Source organism: Petromyzon marinus, unplaced genomic scaffold (genome assembly GCF_048934315.1).
Source record: "Petromyzon marinus isolate PM22_M1 ecotype Great Lakes invasive population unplaced genomic scaffold, UKy_Petmar_22M1.pri1.0 PM_G_Scaffold_131, whole genome shotgun sequence".
In the NCBI taxonomy this organism is placed as follows: Eukaryota; Metazoa; Chordata; class Hyperoartia; order Petromyzontiformes; family Petromyzontidae; genus Petromyzon; species Petromyzon marinus.
The window spans coordinates 70,473-92,301 of record NW_027422686.1 but is presented as its reverse complement, the minus strand read 5'-3'; the positions used below and the strand labels follow the sequence as shown (position 1 = coordinate 92,301).

The 21,829-nt window shown below is 46.0% G+C and overlaps 1 protein-coding gene across 1 annotated transcript; it reads left to right on the top strand.

Annotated features, from left to right (window-relative positions):
• The first annotated feature begins 10,305 nt into the window (after positions 1 to 10,305).
• Positions 10,306 to 19,825, top strand: LOC142909679 (uncharacterized). The gene is made up of 2 exons (XM_076059799.1): positions 10,306 to 10,397; positions 18,789 to 19,825. The coding sequence occupies exon 2, from the start codon at positions 18,803 to 18,805 to the stop codon at positions 19,823 to 19,825; it is 1,023 nt and encodes a 340-aa protein (XP_075915914.1). The 5' UTR covers positions 10,306 to 10,397; positions 18,789 to 18,802.
• Positions 19,826 to 21,829: the final 2,004 nt, after the last annotated feature.

Sequence of the window (21,829 nt, the reverse complement as noted above, 5' to 3'; positions counted from 1 at the left end):
AAGATGCGAGGGCTTACAGGAATGTTTATGACATTTGCCCTCTCATTGCGTGCCATGACAGTGCTGTTTGCACAGTCACACATAGTCACTGTAAGATGATTTTCTTGGTCGTGTTTTTGTTTTGTTGCTTGTTGTGGTTGCACCCGATTCAAGAGCCGAATGGCTCATGGGACTATAACCAAAATAAATCAAACTGAAAATCAAAAAACTGAAACCGCGTGATGAATTTGGTGAAGTTTTTCACTGCATCTCCAAATATATATAAAAGGCAAAGTTGTGATTGTGTGTTGTCTGTTCAAAATGTTTAGCGTACTTCCTGACATGCAACAAACTGGAAATTTGCCATGTGGGTACTTTCCAGACTGTACACCGTACAAACATTATACAAATACACTTTTGGTTTTTTTTGGGGGGGGGGAGGGGAGCTCAATAATGTATAGATTTTTTGCACGGCAAGTGAGCTGTGACGTCAAATTTGTCACGTGACCCTCGCACGTGGAAGCGAAACTCATTGTAGTGTAGTAGTTAGCGTTGTCTGTGTGTGTCTGTGTGTCTGTGTGCGTGTGTCTGTGTGTGTCTGTGTGTTTGTGTCTGTGTGTGCGTGTGTGTGTCTGTGTGTGTGTCTGTGTGTCTGTGTGTGTCTGTGTGTGTGTGGAAGAGTAACGCATTGTAGTGTAGCGGTTAGCGCTACGCTACGCTACAAACCCGGCGACCCGGGTTCGATTCCCGCTCACGGCCAACACCAGTGACGATTATGTGAACCGGTCTCGGGCCTCCCCTAGGTCGACTCAGCCTCAAATGAGTACCTGGTGCGGTGTGTAAACATTGCCACTAGGGAGACAAGGCGGTCGGGCGTGGTGCTGGCCACCCACCCCCTCGTGTACCGTTCCGGCCTTCATAGGTGCTCGCTAACAGCACTTGCCCCAACAGTCTGTCAAGGCTATACGGGGGATATTTGTCTTTGTGTCTGTGTGTGTCTGTGTGTGTGTCTGTGTGTGTCTGTGTGTGTGTCTGTGTGTGTCTGTGTGTCTGTGTGCGTGTGTCTGTGTGTGTCTGTGTGTTTGTGTCTGTGTGTTTGTGTCTGTGTGTGTGTGTCTGTGTGTGTGTCCATGTGTGTGTGTCTGTGTGTGTGTACGTGTGTGTGTACGTGTGTGTACGTGTGTGTGTACGTGTGTGTGTACGTGTGTCTGTGTGCGTGTGTCTGTGTGTTTGTGTCTGTGTGTTTGTGTCTGTGTGTGTGTGTGTCTGTGTGTCTGTGTGTGTGTGTCTGTGTGTGTGTCTGTGTGTGTGTGGAAGAGTAACGCATTGTAGTGTAGCGGTTAGCGCTACGCTACGCTACAAATCCGGCGACCCGAGTTCGATTCCCGCTCACGGCCACCACCGGTGACGATTATTTGAACCGCTTCTGGGCCTCCCCTAGGTCGACTCAGCCTCAAACGAGTAACTGTTGTGGTGTGAACATCGCCACTGGGGAGACAAAGGCAGCCGGACGTGGTAGATCCAAGTCCCGGGCGAAGCCGGGTAGTACAGCTAGTCATGAATACGTAAATGAATATAGACGTGTAAGTCACGTGTGACTGTATATATTCATTCCTCCATGGCTCGATACTGACGTGTAGATGGTGTGGATATTCTTATTTTCTGTCTGCAGCTGACGCTGGTCTGATGGAGCAAAGGCAGTCAGCACAGCAGCTGGGTACGACAAGTCAACAATGCGACCAGCGTGCATACAGCACGGATCGGACTGGACATTTGACACAGCACCAGAGAACTCGCACAGGAGAGAAACCCTTCAAGTGCACTGTGTGTGACAAGGCATTTTCAGATTCATCGACTCTTAAAAAACACCAGAGAACACACACAGGAGAGAAACCCTTCAAGTGCACTGTGTGTGGGAAGGCATTGTCACAGTCATCTGCTCTTAAAATTCACCAGAGAACACACACGGGAGAGAAACCCTTCAAGTGCAGTGTGTGTGGGAAGACATTTTCAGATTCATCTGCTCTTAAAACACACCAGAGAACACACACGGGAGAGAAACCTTTCAAGTGCAGTGTGTGTGGGAAGGCATTTTCAGATTCATCTACTCTTAAAAAACACCAGAGAACACACACGGGAGAGAAACCCTTCGAGTACAGTGTGTGGGGGAAGGCATTTTCAGATTCATTTGCTCTTAAAACACACCAGGGAACACACACGGGAGAGAAACCCTTCAAGTGCAGTGTGTGTGGGAAGACTTTTTCAGATTCATCTACTCTTAAAAAACACCAGAGAACACACACGGGAGAGAAACCCTTCGAGTACAGTGTGTGGGGGAAGGCATTTTCAGATTCATTTGCTCTTAAAACACACCAGGGAACACACACGGGAGAGAAACCCTTCAAGTGCAGTGTGTGTGGGAAGACTTTTTCAGATTAATCTACTCTTAAAAAACACCAGAGACCACACACGGGAGAGAAACCCTTCAGGTGCAGTGTGTGTCGGAAGACATTTTCAGGTTAATTTGCTCTTAAAACACACCAGAGAACACACACGGGAGAGAAACCCTTCAAGTGCAGTGTGTGTGGAAAGACATTTTCAGATTCATCTGCTCTTAAAACACACCAGAGAACACACACGGGAGAGAAACCCTTCAAGTGCAGTGTGTGTGGGAAGACATTTTCAGATTCATCTACTACACACCAGAGAACACACACGGGAGAGAAACCCTTCAGGTGCAGTGTGTGTCGGAAGACATTTTCAGGTTCATTTGCTCTTAAAACACACCAGGGAACACACACGGGAGAGAAACCCTTCAAGTGCAGTGTGTGTGGGAAGACATTTTCAGATTCATTTGCTCTAAAAACACACCAGAGAACACACACGGGAGAGAAACCCTTCAAGTGCAGTGTGTGTGGAAAGGCATTTTCACAGTCATTTGCTCTTCAAAGACACCAGAGAACACACACGGGAGAGAAACCCTTCAAATGCACTGTGTGTGGGAAGACTTTTTCAGTTTCATCTGCTCTTAAAACACACCAGAGAACACACACGGGAGAGAAACCCTTCAAGTGCAGTGTGTGTGGGAAGGCATTTTCACGGTCATCTGCTCTTAAAACACACCAGATAACACACACGGGAGAGAAACCCTTCAAGTGCAGTGTGTGTGGGAAGGCATTTTCACGGTCATCTGCTCTTAAAAAACACCAGAGAACACACATGGGAGAGAAACCCTTCAAGTGCAGTGTGTGTGGGAAGGCATTTCCAAATTCATCAAATCTTCAAGTACACCAGAGAACACAGAAGCATCAGAAGATCCACAAGGAGTGGAGTCTGAAATCAGCTTGTGAAAGTCAAAGTGCCGCAAATAGCCCATCCCTCATGAAACACGAACCGGAAGAAAATCCCAGCTTGGACACTTTTAAAGGTATCGAGGTGCAATATGAAGAGGTGATGGTGAAATGTGAAGAAGTGATGGTGAAGAGCGAAGAAGTGAAGGTAAAATGTGAAGATGAAGATTCAACTCCAAAATGGGACCTTCACATCGATGGAGGCAACGTGAAGCAGGAGGTGAATTCTGACTGTGAGGCAGAGCGAGGCAACTCCCAGCAGTTTGTGGAAGTGGAGGTGTGGGTGGACTTCCTCCGAGACAATACAAAGTCAAGTGGAGACCCGGTAGATGTGTAAGCCAGAGACGATGTCGCTCCAATAGATGCACCTTTGTCATGGGTCTTTAATGACAAGAATGTGAAGTTGAACACTCATTTCCTAGGTTCAACCTGCAGAGTAAGGGCGGCCAGTCTTTGTGGACCTGTGGGTTGGGTAGATCTCTCACCCGGAGCGAGAGACAAGCCCCCAAGCATTCACTATGTTCTAATAATTGCATTTACACGGTGCTTGCTTAACCGCCTCAGCAACTCGGAGTTTTGTATCTCGTCTGAAGCACTCGAAGAGCATCCCCAAGTAGCAGCTGCCCCTGTGTGGCACAAGGTGGTGGCCCTGCACCAGCCTGCATGTGGACAAGAGCCTGTCAGTAGGGGGCGATGATTGATGCGTCATCTGAGTTGTGTAGTTTGTAGGCAATCTTGATTCGAAGCTTTTGTGACTGCAGGAATTCACACTCTCTCTCTCTCGTTATTTCGGTAAAGTCACCACGTGGGTAGAAACATAACAGATCACGGCGTTTAGATCACAACACAAGCAATCGTCATCAGGTGGGACAACCACAGCAAGAGAAACTGCTGAAGTAGTAGGCGCCTACTACTTCAGCAGTTTCCTCTTATTGTTGCTGTGCTTGTCCTACCTGATGACGATTGCTTGTGTTGCGATCTAAACGCCGTGACCTATTATTTGTAGTGTAATGTTTAGAATTTGCTACATTTTGACCCAAACGCCAGCATGCAACGGCCTACTCGTTTTGAATGCCGCAATAGTACGTTGTACATACACTTTTGATTTAAAGCTTTCGTGACTGCAGGGATTCATATTCTTGGTTCTTTTGGTAAAGTCACGTAGAAGGGAAACAATAAAATAATACAAATATAAAACAATAGAATTCTCACGACGTTTCGACTGCAGTGAGAATTTTATTGTTTTATATTTTTATTATTTTATTGTTTCCCTTCTACGTGACTTTACCGACAGAACCAAGAATATGTACATACACTGTTAAGCAGACGGTGCGTATTTTTAAAAATAGCTTCTTGTGAATACGATGGAACCTGATCCAGGATATTTCACTGCAGTAATAAAATTGTGTTAATATGCCTGTCAATAATTAAGAATGAATACTTGTCTGATTGTGCGTGTACATGTAAAAAAATTTCTATGAGTGTCAAACATTGATTAAGTGTTCAAATCTAGATCAAGTGATGTTAGGACAAAGTGTGTGTGTGTTTGGAAGTAACCTGTACAGAGAACTCAGGTGAGACACGTTGTTCTTGTGATACAGGTCAAAGGGTACTTTTGTGTTTCACGAAGCGTCTGCCTCTGGAGCAACTCATTGTCTTTGAAATAGGGAGCACGCTCAGATCATTCATCAGTTACAAGGCATACCACTTAAAAGTTACACATAGCGGAGATACATTTTCTACAACACGAAGTAGTTTTGTCTTACGTGTTGACGTAGATATTGTCTAACTAGGACTAGAAATGCTCCTTGATGATTGACGTCTGGATGTTCGTTACCCATCGGTTGAAGCAAACCCCACTGCTGTTGTTGAGACGCTGTGCACCAATAAGGGTCCAACATATTGACGGCCTTCAGGCCAGTAAAGTCACAACATTTGCACATGACGGACGCATTCACGCAAGTACCCCATGCTCCATTTTGAAGTTTTAAAATGAAGCATCTTTGAATTGTGTTGTGTTTTGAATTAGATGATTTTATTTCTTCATTAAAAGCTTGAATCAATTTACATCTGGAAGGCTTCATTGCAAAGGACATTTCGTGTGAATTTTCTCTCGTCGTTAAGTAGATGGCCTTGCCGGGGGTTCGGTTCGATGCGGACTTTCACCTGTTTGGGATTGCAGGATCGAGATAAGGCGACACGGAGCTGCTGGCCGTCTGCAGATCGATTCCAACGTAATCGAACGTCTGTCCCTGCGCCTCCGTCGTCCATGCAGGGGGTGCGTAGGTTTGCAGCGCCCCCTGCATGAAAACAACGGAAAGTGCAGCGCTCATCACAGATAGATAAAGTTGTGCGCTTATATTTAAAATGTTATTCTTTTATAAGGTGATGTTGAAATCGAAAAGTGTTTGGCCAGGTCATGATTTCAATCAGATTGATTCATTTATTATGAACCACATCTGAGCTTTTGTGGTCCTGTTGAGCTAAAGTTGGAAAAAGTCCGTGACTATAACTTCGCTCAATATTGTAATTGTGTTTCTATTATTTAGTTATTGTTTAATACAAACTACTTCAGATAATGGGTTTCAAGATGTACTTGAATGGCACGTTCGTTGTTCCGGTGTTTAATGGCTTGGACGTCATGGCAAATGGCTTCCATCGATGTGGAAGTCAATGGTGGATGATAATTTGACATTTCGGTGTTGATTTGGAGTAGATTGTTTAACTGTTGCATACCGAGAGGTGAAATGCTTTGCCGAGTACCTGAACTGTTTGACCAAGTGAATTCATGAAGAGTTCGATACGAGTCTGAGCGTTAATATTCTTGCGGAACGACAAAGGTCTGATATTTTAAACATTCCTGATCGTACGTTTATTGCGACAATGTTCAAGGGGAACACGTGTGGAGGCGAGTTCCGGGTGAAGTCTCCCCTTACCTGGCAACCATGGTGGCTGTCCGCTGATCGCTCTCGCTCCGTCACAGCTACTAGCTGTAGGGATCGGGACTCTCCATGCTGGCGCTGTTTTAATTCACAGCGCCAAGAGCGGAGAGCCTCATCCCTGCAGTGCCCTCCTGTTGTGCCGCAGCATTTACCGCGTAACGAGGCAGTGTTTTTATGAGCAGTGCGTTCCAGTACACACCCACACGAGCGAACCATGTGCAACAGTGTGCGTACATACAGACACGAACAAACACGCGGGTGCACATACACACACGAGCGCTTACTTGCATACACGGATGAGTGGAGGTGCACGCACGAGTGTGGTCACCACCTGGCTAGCTACACTAGTCACGTGATAACTAGTATACTAAACTATACACTACACTATACACTACTATACACTTATACACTACACTATACACTACACTACTATACACTACACTATGCACTACACTAAACACTTATACACTACACTACTATACACTACACTATACACTTATAGACTAAAATATACACTACTATACACTATACAATACACTATTATACACTACACTATTATACACTACACTATGCACTTATACACTACAATATACACTACAATATCCACTACTATACACTACACTGTACACTACACTATACACTACAATATACACTACACTATACACTACAATATACACTACTATACACTACACTCTACACTACAATATGCACTACACTATACACTACAATATACATACACTATACACTACACTATACACTACTATACACTACACTATACTATACACTACAATATATACTACAATATGTACTACTATACACTACTATACACTACACTATACACTACAATATGTACTACTATACACTACACTACTATACACTACACTATACACTACACAACTATACACTACTATACACTACACTATACACTTATACACTACAATATACACTACAATATACGCTTCAATATACACTACACTATACACTACTATACACTAATATACACTACACTATACACTACTATACACTACACTATACACTACTATACACTACACTACTGTACACTACTATACACTACACTATACACTACACACTCGTACTGTACTAGTATACTACACTATACACTACACTACTATACACTACTATACACTACACTATACACTTATACACTACACTGTACACTACTATACACTACACTATACACAACTATACACTACACTATACACTACTATACACTACACTATACACTACACTACACACTACTATACACTACACACTATACACTACACTAGTGCTGCACACACACTACACTAGTGCTGCACTAGTCCCCAAACTGCAAAGACAAAGGCTCCCCAATGTAGACTGACGCATCCACAGACCCACACGTGGACCCACGGACTCGCACAGAAACCCACGGACTCATCGACTCCCACTGGGCGTGCGCTGTTAGCGAGCACCGGTGAGGGTCGCGATGGAACACCACCAGGGGCTGGTGTGGACAGAACCACGGCTGGCCGCTCGTCTCTCAAATTCTGATGTTAGCACCCCCACCCACCTCACCACCTCCTTAATTATGGCTGAGTCCACCTAAGTGACGCTCAGGACTGCTTCAGGTAAGGGGCGGACCTTAAATGACGTCACGCGATTTTAGAGGATTTTTGACCCCCCCCCCGCCCCCATCGTCACACGACGTCACAAAGTCAGACCCCTCCCCCTCAAATATGACGTCACAAAGCTCTGCCCCCCTCCGCCCTCCCCCCCCCAAAAAAGGTAAAACATGCTTCAAATCGCTTTAAACTATTGTTGTCATTGTAGTGCGTAGTTAATGTGGCGCTGCATACTGATGTAGGTAGAAAACATTTATTACAAAGTCTTATTAAGTAGAACGTGTTTATATTTATTTAAAGTTGCGCAATTTGATGTGACGTCACTTTTCTCAAACCCCCCCCCCCCCTTGTCACACATCGTCACAAACGTCTGACCCCCCCCCCCCCCTAGGTGCGTGACGTCATTCACGGACGGCCCCTAATTGTCGCTGGCATTGGCCGTGAGCGAGAATGGTGCAGCGCCGCTAACCGCTACGCCGTGATGGTGCCCTTACCTGCATGAACGGAGACGCGGTCAGACGATGGGTGAGCCGTTGGTGCGGGCAGGACGAGTGATCTCGGGCGTACCTCCTGACGTGGAAGGCGAGGGAGGTCGGAGTGCGCGTGTGAAGAGAGACGGCAAGGGGCGGGAGGAGAGGGGGGCCATCGGACTGAGCGGAAGCAGGAGGACGAGGGCAGGAGAGGCAGCGGAGCCGTGGAGGAGTCTGGGCGCGCTTGATGGTGAAAGTTGACGTGGACGCACGCTGCGGAAGAGAAGAAAATCTTCACGCTCGGCGCCACACACAGCCAGACGTAGCTCACCTCATCCGTCTTGCTGACGATGTGAAGGACGACTAGACTCTGATTGTCTTGTAGCTCTGTGGAAAGAAGGAGAGGTGTCTTGGGTCCAACAAGGCCCTCTGCCACCGGTGTGGGCGGGGGGGTACCCTAGTGGAGGGCTGAGCGTGGGAGTGAGTCGAGGGGAGGGTGAGTGGTGGTTGACATGAATTTGAATTCTTATACATGCTATGTATTGTAACGTTTATTGTCGTATGGGTTTACATATGGTAGAACATATAGGCTATTAGACGAGGACCAATTCAGTGCTAACATCGTTAACACGGACCCAAAGCGTCATCAGGGACCAACATCGTCAACAGGGATGCTCGCCTTGTCAATAGAGACCCACATCAAAAGGGACGCGCTCACCTCTTTAATCCGGACCCATATCTTCAATCGGGACCCATATCATCAACAGTGACCCACAACATGAATATGGACATTCACCTCGTCAGTAGGGACCCACATCGTCAACAGTGACCCACAACATGAATATGGACACTCACCTCGTCAGTAGGGACCCACATCGTCAACAGTGACCCACAACATGAATATGGACACTCACCTCGTCAGTAGGGACCCACATCGTCAACAGTGACCCACAACATGAATATGGACACGTTTTTGTTTTGTTGCGGTTGCACCCGAGTCAAGGGCCGCACGGCTCACAGGGCTATACACCTGACACGTGAAACTTAAATTAAACTGAAGACGACGTCTCGCCAGCATGCATCTATCCTCCACGCGTGGCTTCTGTCACGCGGCTTCCACGATTTCGCCTGAGAGTCTCCCGCCGCGTGCCCCCATAGGTCTTCTCCATCGGTCGCTCGACTCACGTAGACCATTCATCCGCGTGGTCCACGTGGTCAAAGAAGAAGTTGGTACCAGCCAAGACAGCACAACGCCAGTAACACAGACTCATGTTAATGGTCGATAAGAGTGAAGTACAGTACGTCATAACCCACTCATTTCAAATGCTTGCCACATTATTCGTTGCTATTGGTCACCTAAAGAACTTGGAATTGCTAATGCTGTGCCACCTCAGGTTCTAAGGCAAAGTGAAATGTCTGCTCTGGGCCGGTCAAGGACACCATTTCTGGGATGAAACTATCACATTCACGACACGTGATAAAGCATAAAAGCGGTATGCACTGCTGTAACCTTAGCAGGTACCACCACAGTCAGTATGCACTGTTGTAGTGAAAGCAGGTACCACCACAGTATGCCCTGCTGTAGTGAAAGTAGGTACCACTAGTCAGTATACCTGCTGTAATCATAGCAGGTACCACCACAGCCAGTATGCACTGCTGTTATAATAGCATAAAAAATATAACGATACTATCATAGAATGTTAACTAAACGAGCATACATTTTTAACTAATTTAGGATAAACATTAAACTTAATGAGTATGGATAAATGTACCGCATTAGCATACAGATTAAAATTAATTAGCATACCAAAATTTGCATAGGACAACCGTTGACCAATCGCTGCGCACCATCGCCCGAGACGCTCCCAGGTTTGCCTCTCGACCAATCGGATCGCTGGCCCTCCCCCCCTCCCCACTTTGGCACGCGGCGACCAATCAGATCGCGGGAAGGACGCTACCATTTTTAATGCCCTACGCTGAACGCCGCGCGCCCATGTGCGTGTGAGTGTTTAGTTTTAATTATTTTAATCATTAAAGTTCGCGAGTGTCAAGGTAAGCTACGTTGACTTTGTTTTTTAAAGCATTTTCTCAAGAGAACCGTTGTTGTTGCTGCTGCGGCTGTTGTTGTGAAAGGCCCGGTACACCCTGAGGCCTTGCCTAGACTAGGACAGCCTTGATGTCACGTGGGTCCACACTCTTTGTGTCTTTCGGTAAAGTCACGTTAAGTTTAATTTAAAATTTTAATTAAGTTGATTGAAACTTATACCTACGTATTTTTTTATAAATGAATATTTTTATAATTTAAATTAAGTTTATTTTATGTTATACCTACGTTAAATTAAATTTTGTAATAAATTAAATTTCATTTAAATTTATTTTATTTCATACCTATGTAAAATAAAATTGAAAATTTTAATAAATTAAATTTATTTAAATTAATTTTATTTTCTACCTACGTTAAATTACATTTTTAATAAATTAAATTTATTTTATTTAAATTTATTTTATACCTACGTTACATTTTTTATAAATCATTTTTTAATTTATTTTATTTTATACCTACGTTAAATTAAATGTTTTAATAAATTTAATTTATTTTATTTAAATTGCATTTATTTTATTTAATACCAACGTTTAATTTTTAAAATAAATAACATTTTATTTAAATTAATTTTATTTTATACCTACGTTAAATTAAATTTTTAATAAATTAAATTATTTTATTTAAATACTTTTTTTAATAAATTACATTTATTTTATTTAAATTACATTTATTTTATACCTACGTTAAATTAAATTGTTTTAATCAAATTTATTTTACATGTACAGTCATTTTAACTGCTCTGACTGCTACAAGCTAAGTGAGGCCTGGAAGCATATTATTAAGTAATACATTTTACAATTGCTTATAGAGGAACCCCATACTAATGAACTGACTACGTATCTATATAATTAAAAGACCGCATGCAGATATCGCAAAAGCGGACCCCGTTGTCAATGATATAATTCGATGTACATACAGCAGTTGCTGTATGTTGCTGTATGTACATTAAAATTACACCGATTGTAATACGTCACCAAAGACGACACAATTTTAATTTGACCCCCGGGTCTGATCGCGTTAACTGTGCAGGTGGCGGGTCGAGAGGTGACTTGCACGTGTGTGCAGCTTGTTGAATATTGACGTGCGATGACTTGTGGAGAGGGAGAATGATGATGATGGCGATGCAAGTCTTGAAGTCTGACGCTGTTCTCCGAGTCGTGTAGCCGACCGCGTGCCACTTTGGGGATTGCGTAATGTCATTTTAGTTTCCTCTGTGCAACTTTTTATTTTGTTGATCCTAACGATGTAACTAACGTAGGGCGGGCTTGGGAGCGGCGTTGACGATGTGTTTTGGCGTTGCACCAACCAGTACCTTTGCATTCAGAAGTTGGAGGTGCTTTGATTGTTACAGCGAGAGGTGGAATCATCACCGCCATCGTCATGGGTTTAAGTGGGCACGGAGCCCGTCAAGGGAATGGGTAGGTAGAGGAATGGGGTTGGAGAGTATACACAACTTGCATTTCTAGTAATTTCAACAATATATGGGCATGCACATCATTAACAGTATCCTGATTGATGAGCAAAACAAAATCGCAATTTAATCGTGAATCTATTGTCATAAATGAGTCTGAAATATGAATAGTCATGCTCAAAACTGCATTCCTATTATAAAAAAATCATTGTACCCCCATTCATGATGACAATTCCAATATGGTCATTATGATGCTCAGAATTACACTTATATTCTCAGAATCATGAACATTTATTAAAACAGCAGTGTGCTCAAAATGCTCATTTAACAATTTCAACATGTACACAATCAATTCCAAGATTCTAATCAAAGTAAGTCCTATGTATCGTGGTGTTTTCATGCTTATACATTATTGCGCGCCCCCCCAAAAAAATATACAAAAGTCTATTTTTATAATGTTTGCACGGTGTACAGTCTGGAAATTACCCACATGGCAAATTTCCAGCTTGGTGCGTGTCGGGAAGTACGCTAAACATTTTGAACAGACGCACACATTCACAACTTTGCCTTTGGTATATATGGAGATTAGTAATAAATTGTTAATTTAACTACTTTCAAGTTGACGGATTGGAAATAGGAATAGCACTGGCTCACCACGGGGCTTATCGCGTGGTATCTGGGCACTTTATTTGAAACGTAAACCCCACAGTTTGTGAGTACAATTCCTCGCAAGTTGCGTCCACAGAGACAGACAGACAATGAGGTTTCTAGGTAAGAGTAAGAAATTAATCTACGTGTCGAGGAGAGACGAGAGAGCCAAGAGGTCACCTCGGGAGACGGGGCGACGCGTCAACCTTAGTCATGTGACTGAAGGAGTGTGGGCATGCCGTGCGTACGTGTGTGTGTACCGTGTTGGTGTGGGCTACTCCAGAAACAACGAAAAGCCACTACGGGTGGCCACGTGGAATGTTCGAACGCTCACTGCAGAGGAGAGGCTGCCACTCCTCTGTCGGGAGCTGGACCGGTACCGCCTGGATCTATGTGGCATTCAGGAGGTCCGGTGGACCGGCTCTGGCTCCTGCCACCATGAGGGGTGGACAGTCCTCTACTCGGGGCAGCAGACTGCCAAACAACAGGGTGTGGGTCTTCTTTTGAACAAAAGAATGAAGGGGGCGTGGGAGCGTGGCGGTGAGGTGTGGGAAGCTGTAAGCCCCAGGCTACTTTGGGCTCGCCTTCCCATCAACCGGAGGCGAGGAATGGTGGTCATGGTTACTTATGCCCCCACCGAAGATGAACATCCGTGGAGGGATGCAGGCAAAGCCGATGAGTCAGATGCCTTCTATGACCTCCTGTCACAGGTGCTGGCTAAAGTGGCCCCTCGGGATAGAGTCATCATGTTGGGTGACTTCAATGCCCGAGTTGGTCATGATACTGGCACCTGGTCTGGAGTGATTGGAGGGCATGGGCCAGATCAGCTCAATAACAACGGTAGGAGGCTGCTAGATTTTTGTGCAGCCCATGGGCTTGTAATTACCAACACGCTGTTCCGGCATCGGCGCATCCACACAACATCATGGATGCATGCCGGGTCCAAGCAAGAACATCTGCTGGACTACATAGTGACGGACCAGCGAATGCGAGCCCATGTCCTTGACACCAGGACCTACCGTGGAGCTGATCTGCCCACTGACCATCGTCTAGTCATCTGTAAGATGCGCCTGCCATTCTTCCACTCCGGTGGTGGGTGTACACCCAGGACCCCATTCCAACCTAAAGTGGCCTGGTCTCAGTTATCTGATGAAAGTTGCAAGCGAGAATTTCATCATCGCTTGCGGCTGGGATTAGCATCGTCCCCGACTCCTCCTGATGTCGAGGGTAAATGGGCGAGGTTTAGGACTGTGACTCATGCAGCTGCAATGGCTGCTTTGGGAACGCGGTCCAGACCTCCCCAGACACCCTGGATGACAGAGGAGTTGTTCAGGATGGTTGAGAAAAAGCGACAGGCCCACTGTCATCGGCTACAGAATCCCACGTCAGAGAATGAGGAGGCTTACCGCAGCCTTCGCTCGGAGGTTCGGAGAGCCGTGAGGCGCTGCAAGGATGGGTGGTGGTCGCGGGTTGCTGAGGAGATGGAGTCTGCCTCAGTGGCCCGTGATCACAAATCTCTATTTAACTCCATCAAAAAAGTAACCTGCAGCGCCACACCTATTACCATCATTAGGGGAAAAAACGGTGATCCAATTTCCGACCCCCAGGAACAGGTTCGCAGATTTGCTGAGCATTTCTGTGAGGTCCTGGGGGAGGGAAAATCCCTCAGCCAGGAAAACATCGCGGCACAAAGTGAGGATGACCCTGCTGAGGCTGCGGTGCCTCAAATATTGGATGAAGTCACCCCCTGTGAGTGGCTGGCTGAGGTGCCATCTGCTGAGGAAGTATTGAAGGCGATCCGGAGTCTGAGACCAGGAAAGGCAGCGGGCAGAGATGATCTCCCAAGCGAAATGCTGAGGGAGGGTGGCGTTTGTGCACAGACTGCCCTATATGACATCATAACAACAGTCTGGACCACTGGACGGGTTCCGCAGGATTGGAAGGATGCCCTGGTGGTCCCCCTTTTTAAGAAGGGGGACCGCACAGACTGTAACAACTACAGGGGCATCTCACTCCTCAGTGTGCCGGGAAAGGTCCTGGCAAGGATTATTCAGCATCGCCTTGCCAGGCACGCTGAGGAGAGGCTTGCGGAGCCCCAATGCGGTTTCAGGAAAGGGCGGTCCTGCACAGATGCCATATTTTCTGTCCGTCTGCTACAGCAGAGGTGTAGGGAATTCCAACAAGACCTACATCTCTGCTTTATTGACCTGGTCAAGGCCTATGATACCATCAGTAGGCCTGGGCTCTGGGTCGTTCTTCGTGCTTTTGGAGTACCTGACCCTCTGAGCCATTCCCTGTACACCTTGGGGTGCGACAGGGATGTCCTCTGGCTCCCACATTATTTAACATCTATTTTGACCACGTAGTTCGTGAAGCCTTCAATAGCTGTACCGGGGGAATCTCCATATGGTACAGATATGATGGGAGGCTAATCGATGCCCGGGTGCGGTCAAGGGATGGCTCCCTATTGCTCAACCACGTTATGTATGCTGATGACTTGGTAATAGCTGCTCAGTCAGAGGAGGAGTTGGAGACGCTGCTGCTGAGACTGGAGCATGCCACTAAGAGGTGGGGCCTTACCATCAGCGCCACCAAAACTAAGCACCTGCCTGGGTATTTTGTACCATCGGACACTCCACCCCCACAACTCCCAATCGGTGATGGGGCAGTTGTGGAGAGAGTGGAGAGTTTCCCATACCTGGGCAGTGTGCTTATGACTGGCTCCAGTTTAACAGCAGAGGTCTCACTCCGAATCAGTCGAGCGGCAATATCTTTTCATCGGTTGCGTAACGCTGTGTGGAAGCTACCTGGTCTGTCGCTCCGCACTAAGCTTCAGGTCTTCTCGGCCACGGTCATTCCCTCCCTTCTCTATGCTTGCGAAACGTGGACCCCCCTAATGGAACATCTTCGCCGATTAGAAACATTTAGGCTGGCCTGCCTACGATCCATCCTGGGTTTAACCAGACTGGATTGTGTGAGGAGCTCACAAATCCTTGAAAGATCTGGGCAGGGTCCCATCGGTGAGCTCCTCCGGCAGGCAAGGCTGCGATGGCTGGGTCATGTAGCCCGCATGCCCAGCCACCGCATGCCGAAACAGCTTTTGTTTGGCCGGATTGAGGGGGCTAAGCGGGCGCGGCACGGGCTAGAGAAGAGATGGAGTGATGTGGTACAGGAGGACGTGGAGCTGAGTGGACTTGCCGATGACTGGTACCAGCGGTGTCAAGATCGGCCTCTGTGGAGGAGGCTCGTGAAGGATGCTACTGGGCAGTTGGAGGCAGTCGCCCTCCAACAACAACGGAGGGCGGAGGAGCGACGCTCACAACAGCGAGCGGAGCGCCGGGTGGCTAAAGCACAGCAGGTTGGCACAGTAGGGGGCACAGGTGGTGCATCAGCCAGTCATCTCAGTCAATCGACCCGTGGCATCTGGGTCTGCCCCGTGACCTCCTGCCAGCGGGCGTTCGACACTTCACGTGGCCTCAGGGTGCACATAGCCTGGCACAAGCATCGTGGTGACGTCACCGCCACTTAGTGGCGAATGGCGGTTGTTGTTGTTGTTGTTGGTGTGTGTACTGTGCGTGTGTGTGTACTGTGCGTGTGTGTGTGTACCGTGTGTGTGTGTGTACTGTGTGTGTGTACTGTGTGTGTGTGTACTGTGCGTGTGTGTGTACTGTGCGTGTGTCGTGTGTGTGTGTACCGTGTGTGTACTGTGCGTGTGTGTGTACTGTGCGTGTGTACTGTGCATGTGTGTGTACCGTGTGTGTGTGTGTACCGTGCGTGTGTGTACTGTGCGTGTGTGTGTGTACTGTGTGTGTGTACTGTGCCTGCGTGTGTACTGTGTGTGTGTACTGTGCGTGTGTGTGTATTGTGTGTGTGTGTACCGTGTGTGTGTACACTGTGTGTGTGTGTACCGTGTGTGTGTAACGTGTGTGGCGGTAGTCTAGCGGTTAGTGCGCTGCTCTACAAACATGACGACCCCAGTTTGATTCCCGCTCACAGCCAACACCCAGTGACGATTCTTTAGGATATGTTTTTCAAACGAACAGTTGTTTGGGTTGCGTTGTGTTCATTAAAGTTACTTGCAATTCAAATACAGGTGTGTTTTTGGTGGTTGTGATGCCAGACGATAACATTGTGAGGAGCAATGCCTGAATCCTTACCCTTGGGGTTCCTCTAGAAATGGCAAAAAGTCACTGAGAGTGGCCACGTGGAGGAGAGGCTGCTACTCTGTACAGAGCTGGACCGGTACCGCCTGGATCTCTGTGGCATTCAGGAGATCCAGTGGACCGGCTCTGACTCCAATCATCATGAGGGGTGCAGAGTCCTCCACTCGGGGCAGGAGACTGCCAAACAACAAGGAGTGGCTCTTATTCTGAAAAAAAGAATGAAGGCGGCGTGGGAAGGTGGCGGCGAGGTGTGGGAAGCTGTAAGCCCCAGGCTACTTTGGGCTCGCCTCCCCATCAACAGGAGGCAGAGAATGGTGGTGGTGGTGGCTGCTTACGCCCCCACCGAAGACGAACATCAGTGGAGGGATGGAGGCAAGCCCGTGGATTCAGATTCCTTCTATGACCTCCTGTCACAGGTGTTAGCTAAAAGTGGCCCCTCGGGATAGAGTCATCCTGTTGGGTGACTTCAATGCCCGACTTAGTCATGATGCTGGCACCTGGTCTGGAGCGATTGGAAGGCATGGGCCAGATCAACTCAATAACAACGGTAGGAGGCTGTTAGACTTATGTGCAGCCTGTGGGCTTGTCATTGCCAACACGCTGTTCTGGCATCTGTGCATCCAGACAACATCGTGGATTCACGCCGGGTCCAAGCAAGAACATCCGCTGGACTATATAGCAGTGGACCAGCGAATGCAGGCCCATGTCCTTGACACCAGAACCTACAGTGCTGCTGACCTCACTGACCATTAGCATTTCATATGTAAGATCTGTGGGCTGGGTAAATCTGTGAGCAGGAGCGAGGGACAATTAAGCTCCCAAGCATTCACTACGTTATAAACAACATATTTGCACTCATAAGTCGCTTGCCTAATTGCCTCAGCAACTCGGTGTTTCGTATCAAAACTCAACTCAAACAATCGAAGGGTGCCCCCTAAGTGGCAGCTGCCCCTGTGTGGCACAAGGTGGCCCTGCACCGGCCTGCACGTGGCATGAGTCTGTCATTAGGGGGCGATCATTGACGCGTCATCTACGTTGTGGAGTTTCCGGATAATGTTTTGGAATTAACCACAATTTTGACGGTGACATCAACATGCAATGACCTGTGCGTTGTGAGTGACACAATACTCTGTTTTACATCCGCTGTGAAGCAGACAGCGCATATTGTGGTGAATGTTACTGGGGTAGCCAGGTGTGCCTGTCGGATTTGAACTTTGAACCTCTGCAACAAATAGAGAATGTGCTACCATATTCCTGGTTCTTTCGGTAAAGTCACGTAGATAGAAAAAAAAAATGTACAAAATAAAATATTAAAAAAATTAAAAAATACAATTTTTTTTAAATAAATTGATAAGATGCCATGGGTCGACTGACTCAGATGACTGGCCAATGCACCGACTTTGCCCCCCACTACCCACACACACACAGTGTACGTACACGTACACACACAGTGTGTACGTGTACGTACACACAGTGTGTACGTGTACGTACACAGTGTATACACACAGTGTGTACGTACTGAGCAGATGAAGGTGGCCAGACATGATTCTAGACACGCCACCGCCTGTTTACCCAGTGACAGTGTACAGTTTGTGTTTGCAGTAACGTCTATTAACTCTGTTGAACACGGAGGTTATATCATAACAATAGTTTACTTTTGTTTTCCTCTGGAACTCTTTATAATAATGGAAACAAGAAGTTAACAGCACACACACATTCAGCTGAAGTCGGAACTGTTCATCCCAGCATTCAAGGACATCTGAGCCTGGATTGACACCTCTGCCTAACACAAATACTATTTTTTTCAACACCCTTTGCTATGTCAGCTGAATATAGCTCTCATAAATATTCCTTTTGTAGCCAGACAGCCGAAATTGTGTGCTCGGAGTTTTTGGTGAACATTCATTTTGAATATACGAGGGCTTCCAGGCATGTTTATAACCATTTGCCCTCTCATTGTGTGCCATAACAGCCCTGTGATGAATTTGGGACACTTTTTCACTACATCATGAATATATGAATATAGACGTGTAAGTCACATGTGACTTTATATGCATTCCTCTGTGCCTCGATACTGTCGTGTAGATGGTATGGATATTATTTTTTTCTGTCTGCAGCTGACGCTGGTCTGATGGAGCAAAGGCAGTCAGCACAGCAGCTCGGTAGGACAAGGCAACAATGCGACCAGCGTGCATACAGCACGGATCGTACTGGAGATTTCACATGGCACCAGAGAACTCACACAGGAGAGAAACCCTTCAAGTGCAGTGTGTGTGGGGAGGCATTTGCACGTTCATTTACTCTTGTAGAACACCAGAGAACACACACAGGAGAGAAACCCTTCAAGTGCACTGTGTGTGGGAAGGTGTTTGCACATTCATCTACTCTTGGAACACACCAGAGAACACACACGGGAGAGAAACCCTTCAAGTGCAGTGTTTGTGGGAAGGCATTTACACAGTCATCTGTTCTTGTAGAACACCAGAGAACACACACGGGAGAGAAACCCTTCAAGTGCAGTGTGTGTGGGAAGGCGTTTGCACAGTCATCTGCTCTTGTAACACACCAGAGAACACACACAGGAGAGAAACCCTTCAAGTGCAGTGTGTGTAACAAGGCATTTGCACGGTCATCTGCTCTTAAAATACACCAGAGAACACACACAGGAGAGAAACCCTTCAAGTGCAGTGTGTGTGGGAAGGCGTTTGCACGTTCATCTACTCTTGTAACACACCAGAGAACACACACGGGAGAGAAACCCTTCAGGTGCACTCTGTGCAGGAAGGCGTTTTCACAGCAACCACATCTTCAAGTACACCAGAGAACACGGAAGCATCTGAAGATCCACAAGGAGTGGAGTCTGAAATCAGCTTGTGTAAGTCAAAGTGCCGCAATGAGTCCATCCCTCATGAAACAAGAACCGGAAGAAAATCCCAGCTTGGACACTTTTAAAGGTATCGAGGTGAAATATGAAGAGGTGATGGTGAAGAGGGAAGAAGTGATGGTGAAGAGCGAAAAAGTGAAGGTGAAATGTGAAGAAGTGATGGTGAAGAGCGAAGAAGTGAAGGTAAAATGTGAAGATGAAGATTCAACTCCAAAATTGGACCTTCACATAAATGGAGGCAACGTGAAGCAGGAGGAGAATTCTGACTGAGGCAGAGCGAGGCAACTCCCAGCATTTTGTGGAAGTGGAGGTGTGGGTGGACTTCCGAGACAATACAAAGTCAAGTGGAGACCCGGTAGATGTGTAAGCCAGAGACGATGTCGCTACAATAGATGCACCTTTGTCACAATCCTTTAATGACAAGAATGTGAAGTTGAACACTCAGCTCCTAGGTTCAACCTGCAGAGTAAGAGCGGCCAGTCTTTGTGGACCTGTGGGTTGGGTCAATCTCTCACCAGGAGCGAGAGCCAATAAGCTCCCAAGCATTCACAATGTTCTCATAATAATTGCTTTTACGCGTTGCTTGTTTAATTGCCTCGGCAACTCTGAGTTTCGTGTTTCGTCTGAGACTCTCGAAGAGCATCCCCAAGTAGCAGCTGCCCCTGTGTGGCACAGGGTGGTGGCCCTGCACCGGCCTGCATGTGGACAAGAGCCTGTCAGTAGGGGGCGATGATTGATGCGTCATCTCGGTTGTGTAGTTTGTAGGCAATCTTGATTTGAAGCTTTTGTGACTGCAGGAATCCACACTGTCTAATTATTTCGGTAGAGTCATCACGTGGGTAGAAACATAACAGATCACGGCGTTTAGATCACAACACGAACAATCGTCATCAGGTGGGACAACCACAGCAGCAAGAAGACAACTGCTGAAGTAGTAGGTGCCTACTTCAGCAGTTTTGTCGTCTTGCTGCTGTGGTTGTCTCACCTGATAACAATTGCTTGTGTTGCGATCTAAACTCCGTTATCTATTATTTGTAGCTAATGTTTATAATTTGCTACATTTTGACCCAGATGCCAGCATGCAATGGCCTACTTTTGAATGACACTACAATAGTACGTTGTACATACACTGTTAAGCAGGCGGTGCGTATTTTAAAAATAGCTTCTTGTTAATACGATGTAACCTGATGCAGTATATTTCACTGCAGTAATTAAATTTTGTTAATATGCCTGTCAATAATTACGAATGAATACTTGTCTGTGCGTATTTTAAATGTTATTCTTTTATAAGGTGATGTTGATATCGAAAACTGACACATAACCGGCGTGCCATTAATAGGAAATTAACTCTGCTTATTGGAATCAATGTATTCATATATGTTGATAAACTGTTTTCAAGCAGATTTTGTCTCTAACGGCGAATACAGGGACCACGTGATTGTTTAAAAATGTATTTGATTATAACTATAATTGCCTACAATTCGCCATGTGTAGCTTATTTAGACTATAATTTATTCACTACCCAAAATGTATTTACTTGAAAACATAGAGCTGATATTTGTAAGCAATGTCTGTTATTTATACGTTTGAAAAAAAATATTTGCACATATTTAACTTGTTCAGATACAAGGTGAATTCACAAGGCTTTGTAAAAAATCCAATATTTCAGAATTTTGCCTTAACGGAGAATATTTTTTAAAAGGTTGGTAAAAATAAAGATTCAGAAGTATATATTGTGCCGTGTCTACAATTTTACTGTAAAGTGGAATTGGTAAAAACAATTGATGGTTCAATGAGCCACTCTGTCTACGGGAAAGCTACCCATACGGATGCTTATCTGAAACCGGATTCCCACCACCATCCATCCCAGAAGAATTCCCTCATCAAGATTCTGCACTATAGAGCCCAATGCATATCCGACCAGGAACACATAGCCAGTGAACTCAAGCATGTACACCAAGCTCTTACAATCCGCAAAGCTATTACTCCAACCATGAAGAAGGACCCTCTTGAGGAGCATTTCAAAACCATCACTTTGCCCTACATTGCGGGGATCACAAAAAAATCTCCAAAATCTTGAATAAACACAAGATCCAGGTCCGATTCAACACATTACATAAAATCCGTGATCTGGTCCCGTCTGTAAAAGATGTGATTCCGGACATACAGTACCCTGGCGTCTACAAATTAAGTTGCCTCTGTGGTAGTAGTTACATTGGAGAAACCAAATTACATGTCTCGGACCTCATTCGTGAACAGAATGCAGACCTAAAA

What these genes read in the sequence shown, in the direction of transcription:
- LOC142909679 (XM_076059799.1), top strand. Translation starts at nt 18,803, where the DNA reads ATGGAGCAAAGGCAGTCAGCACAGCAGCTCGGTAGGACAAGGCAACAA.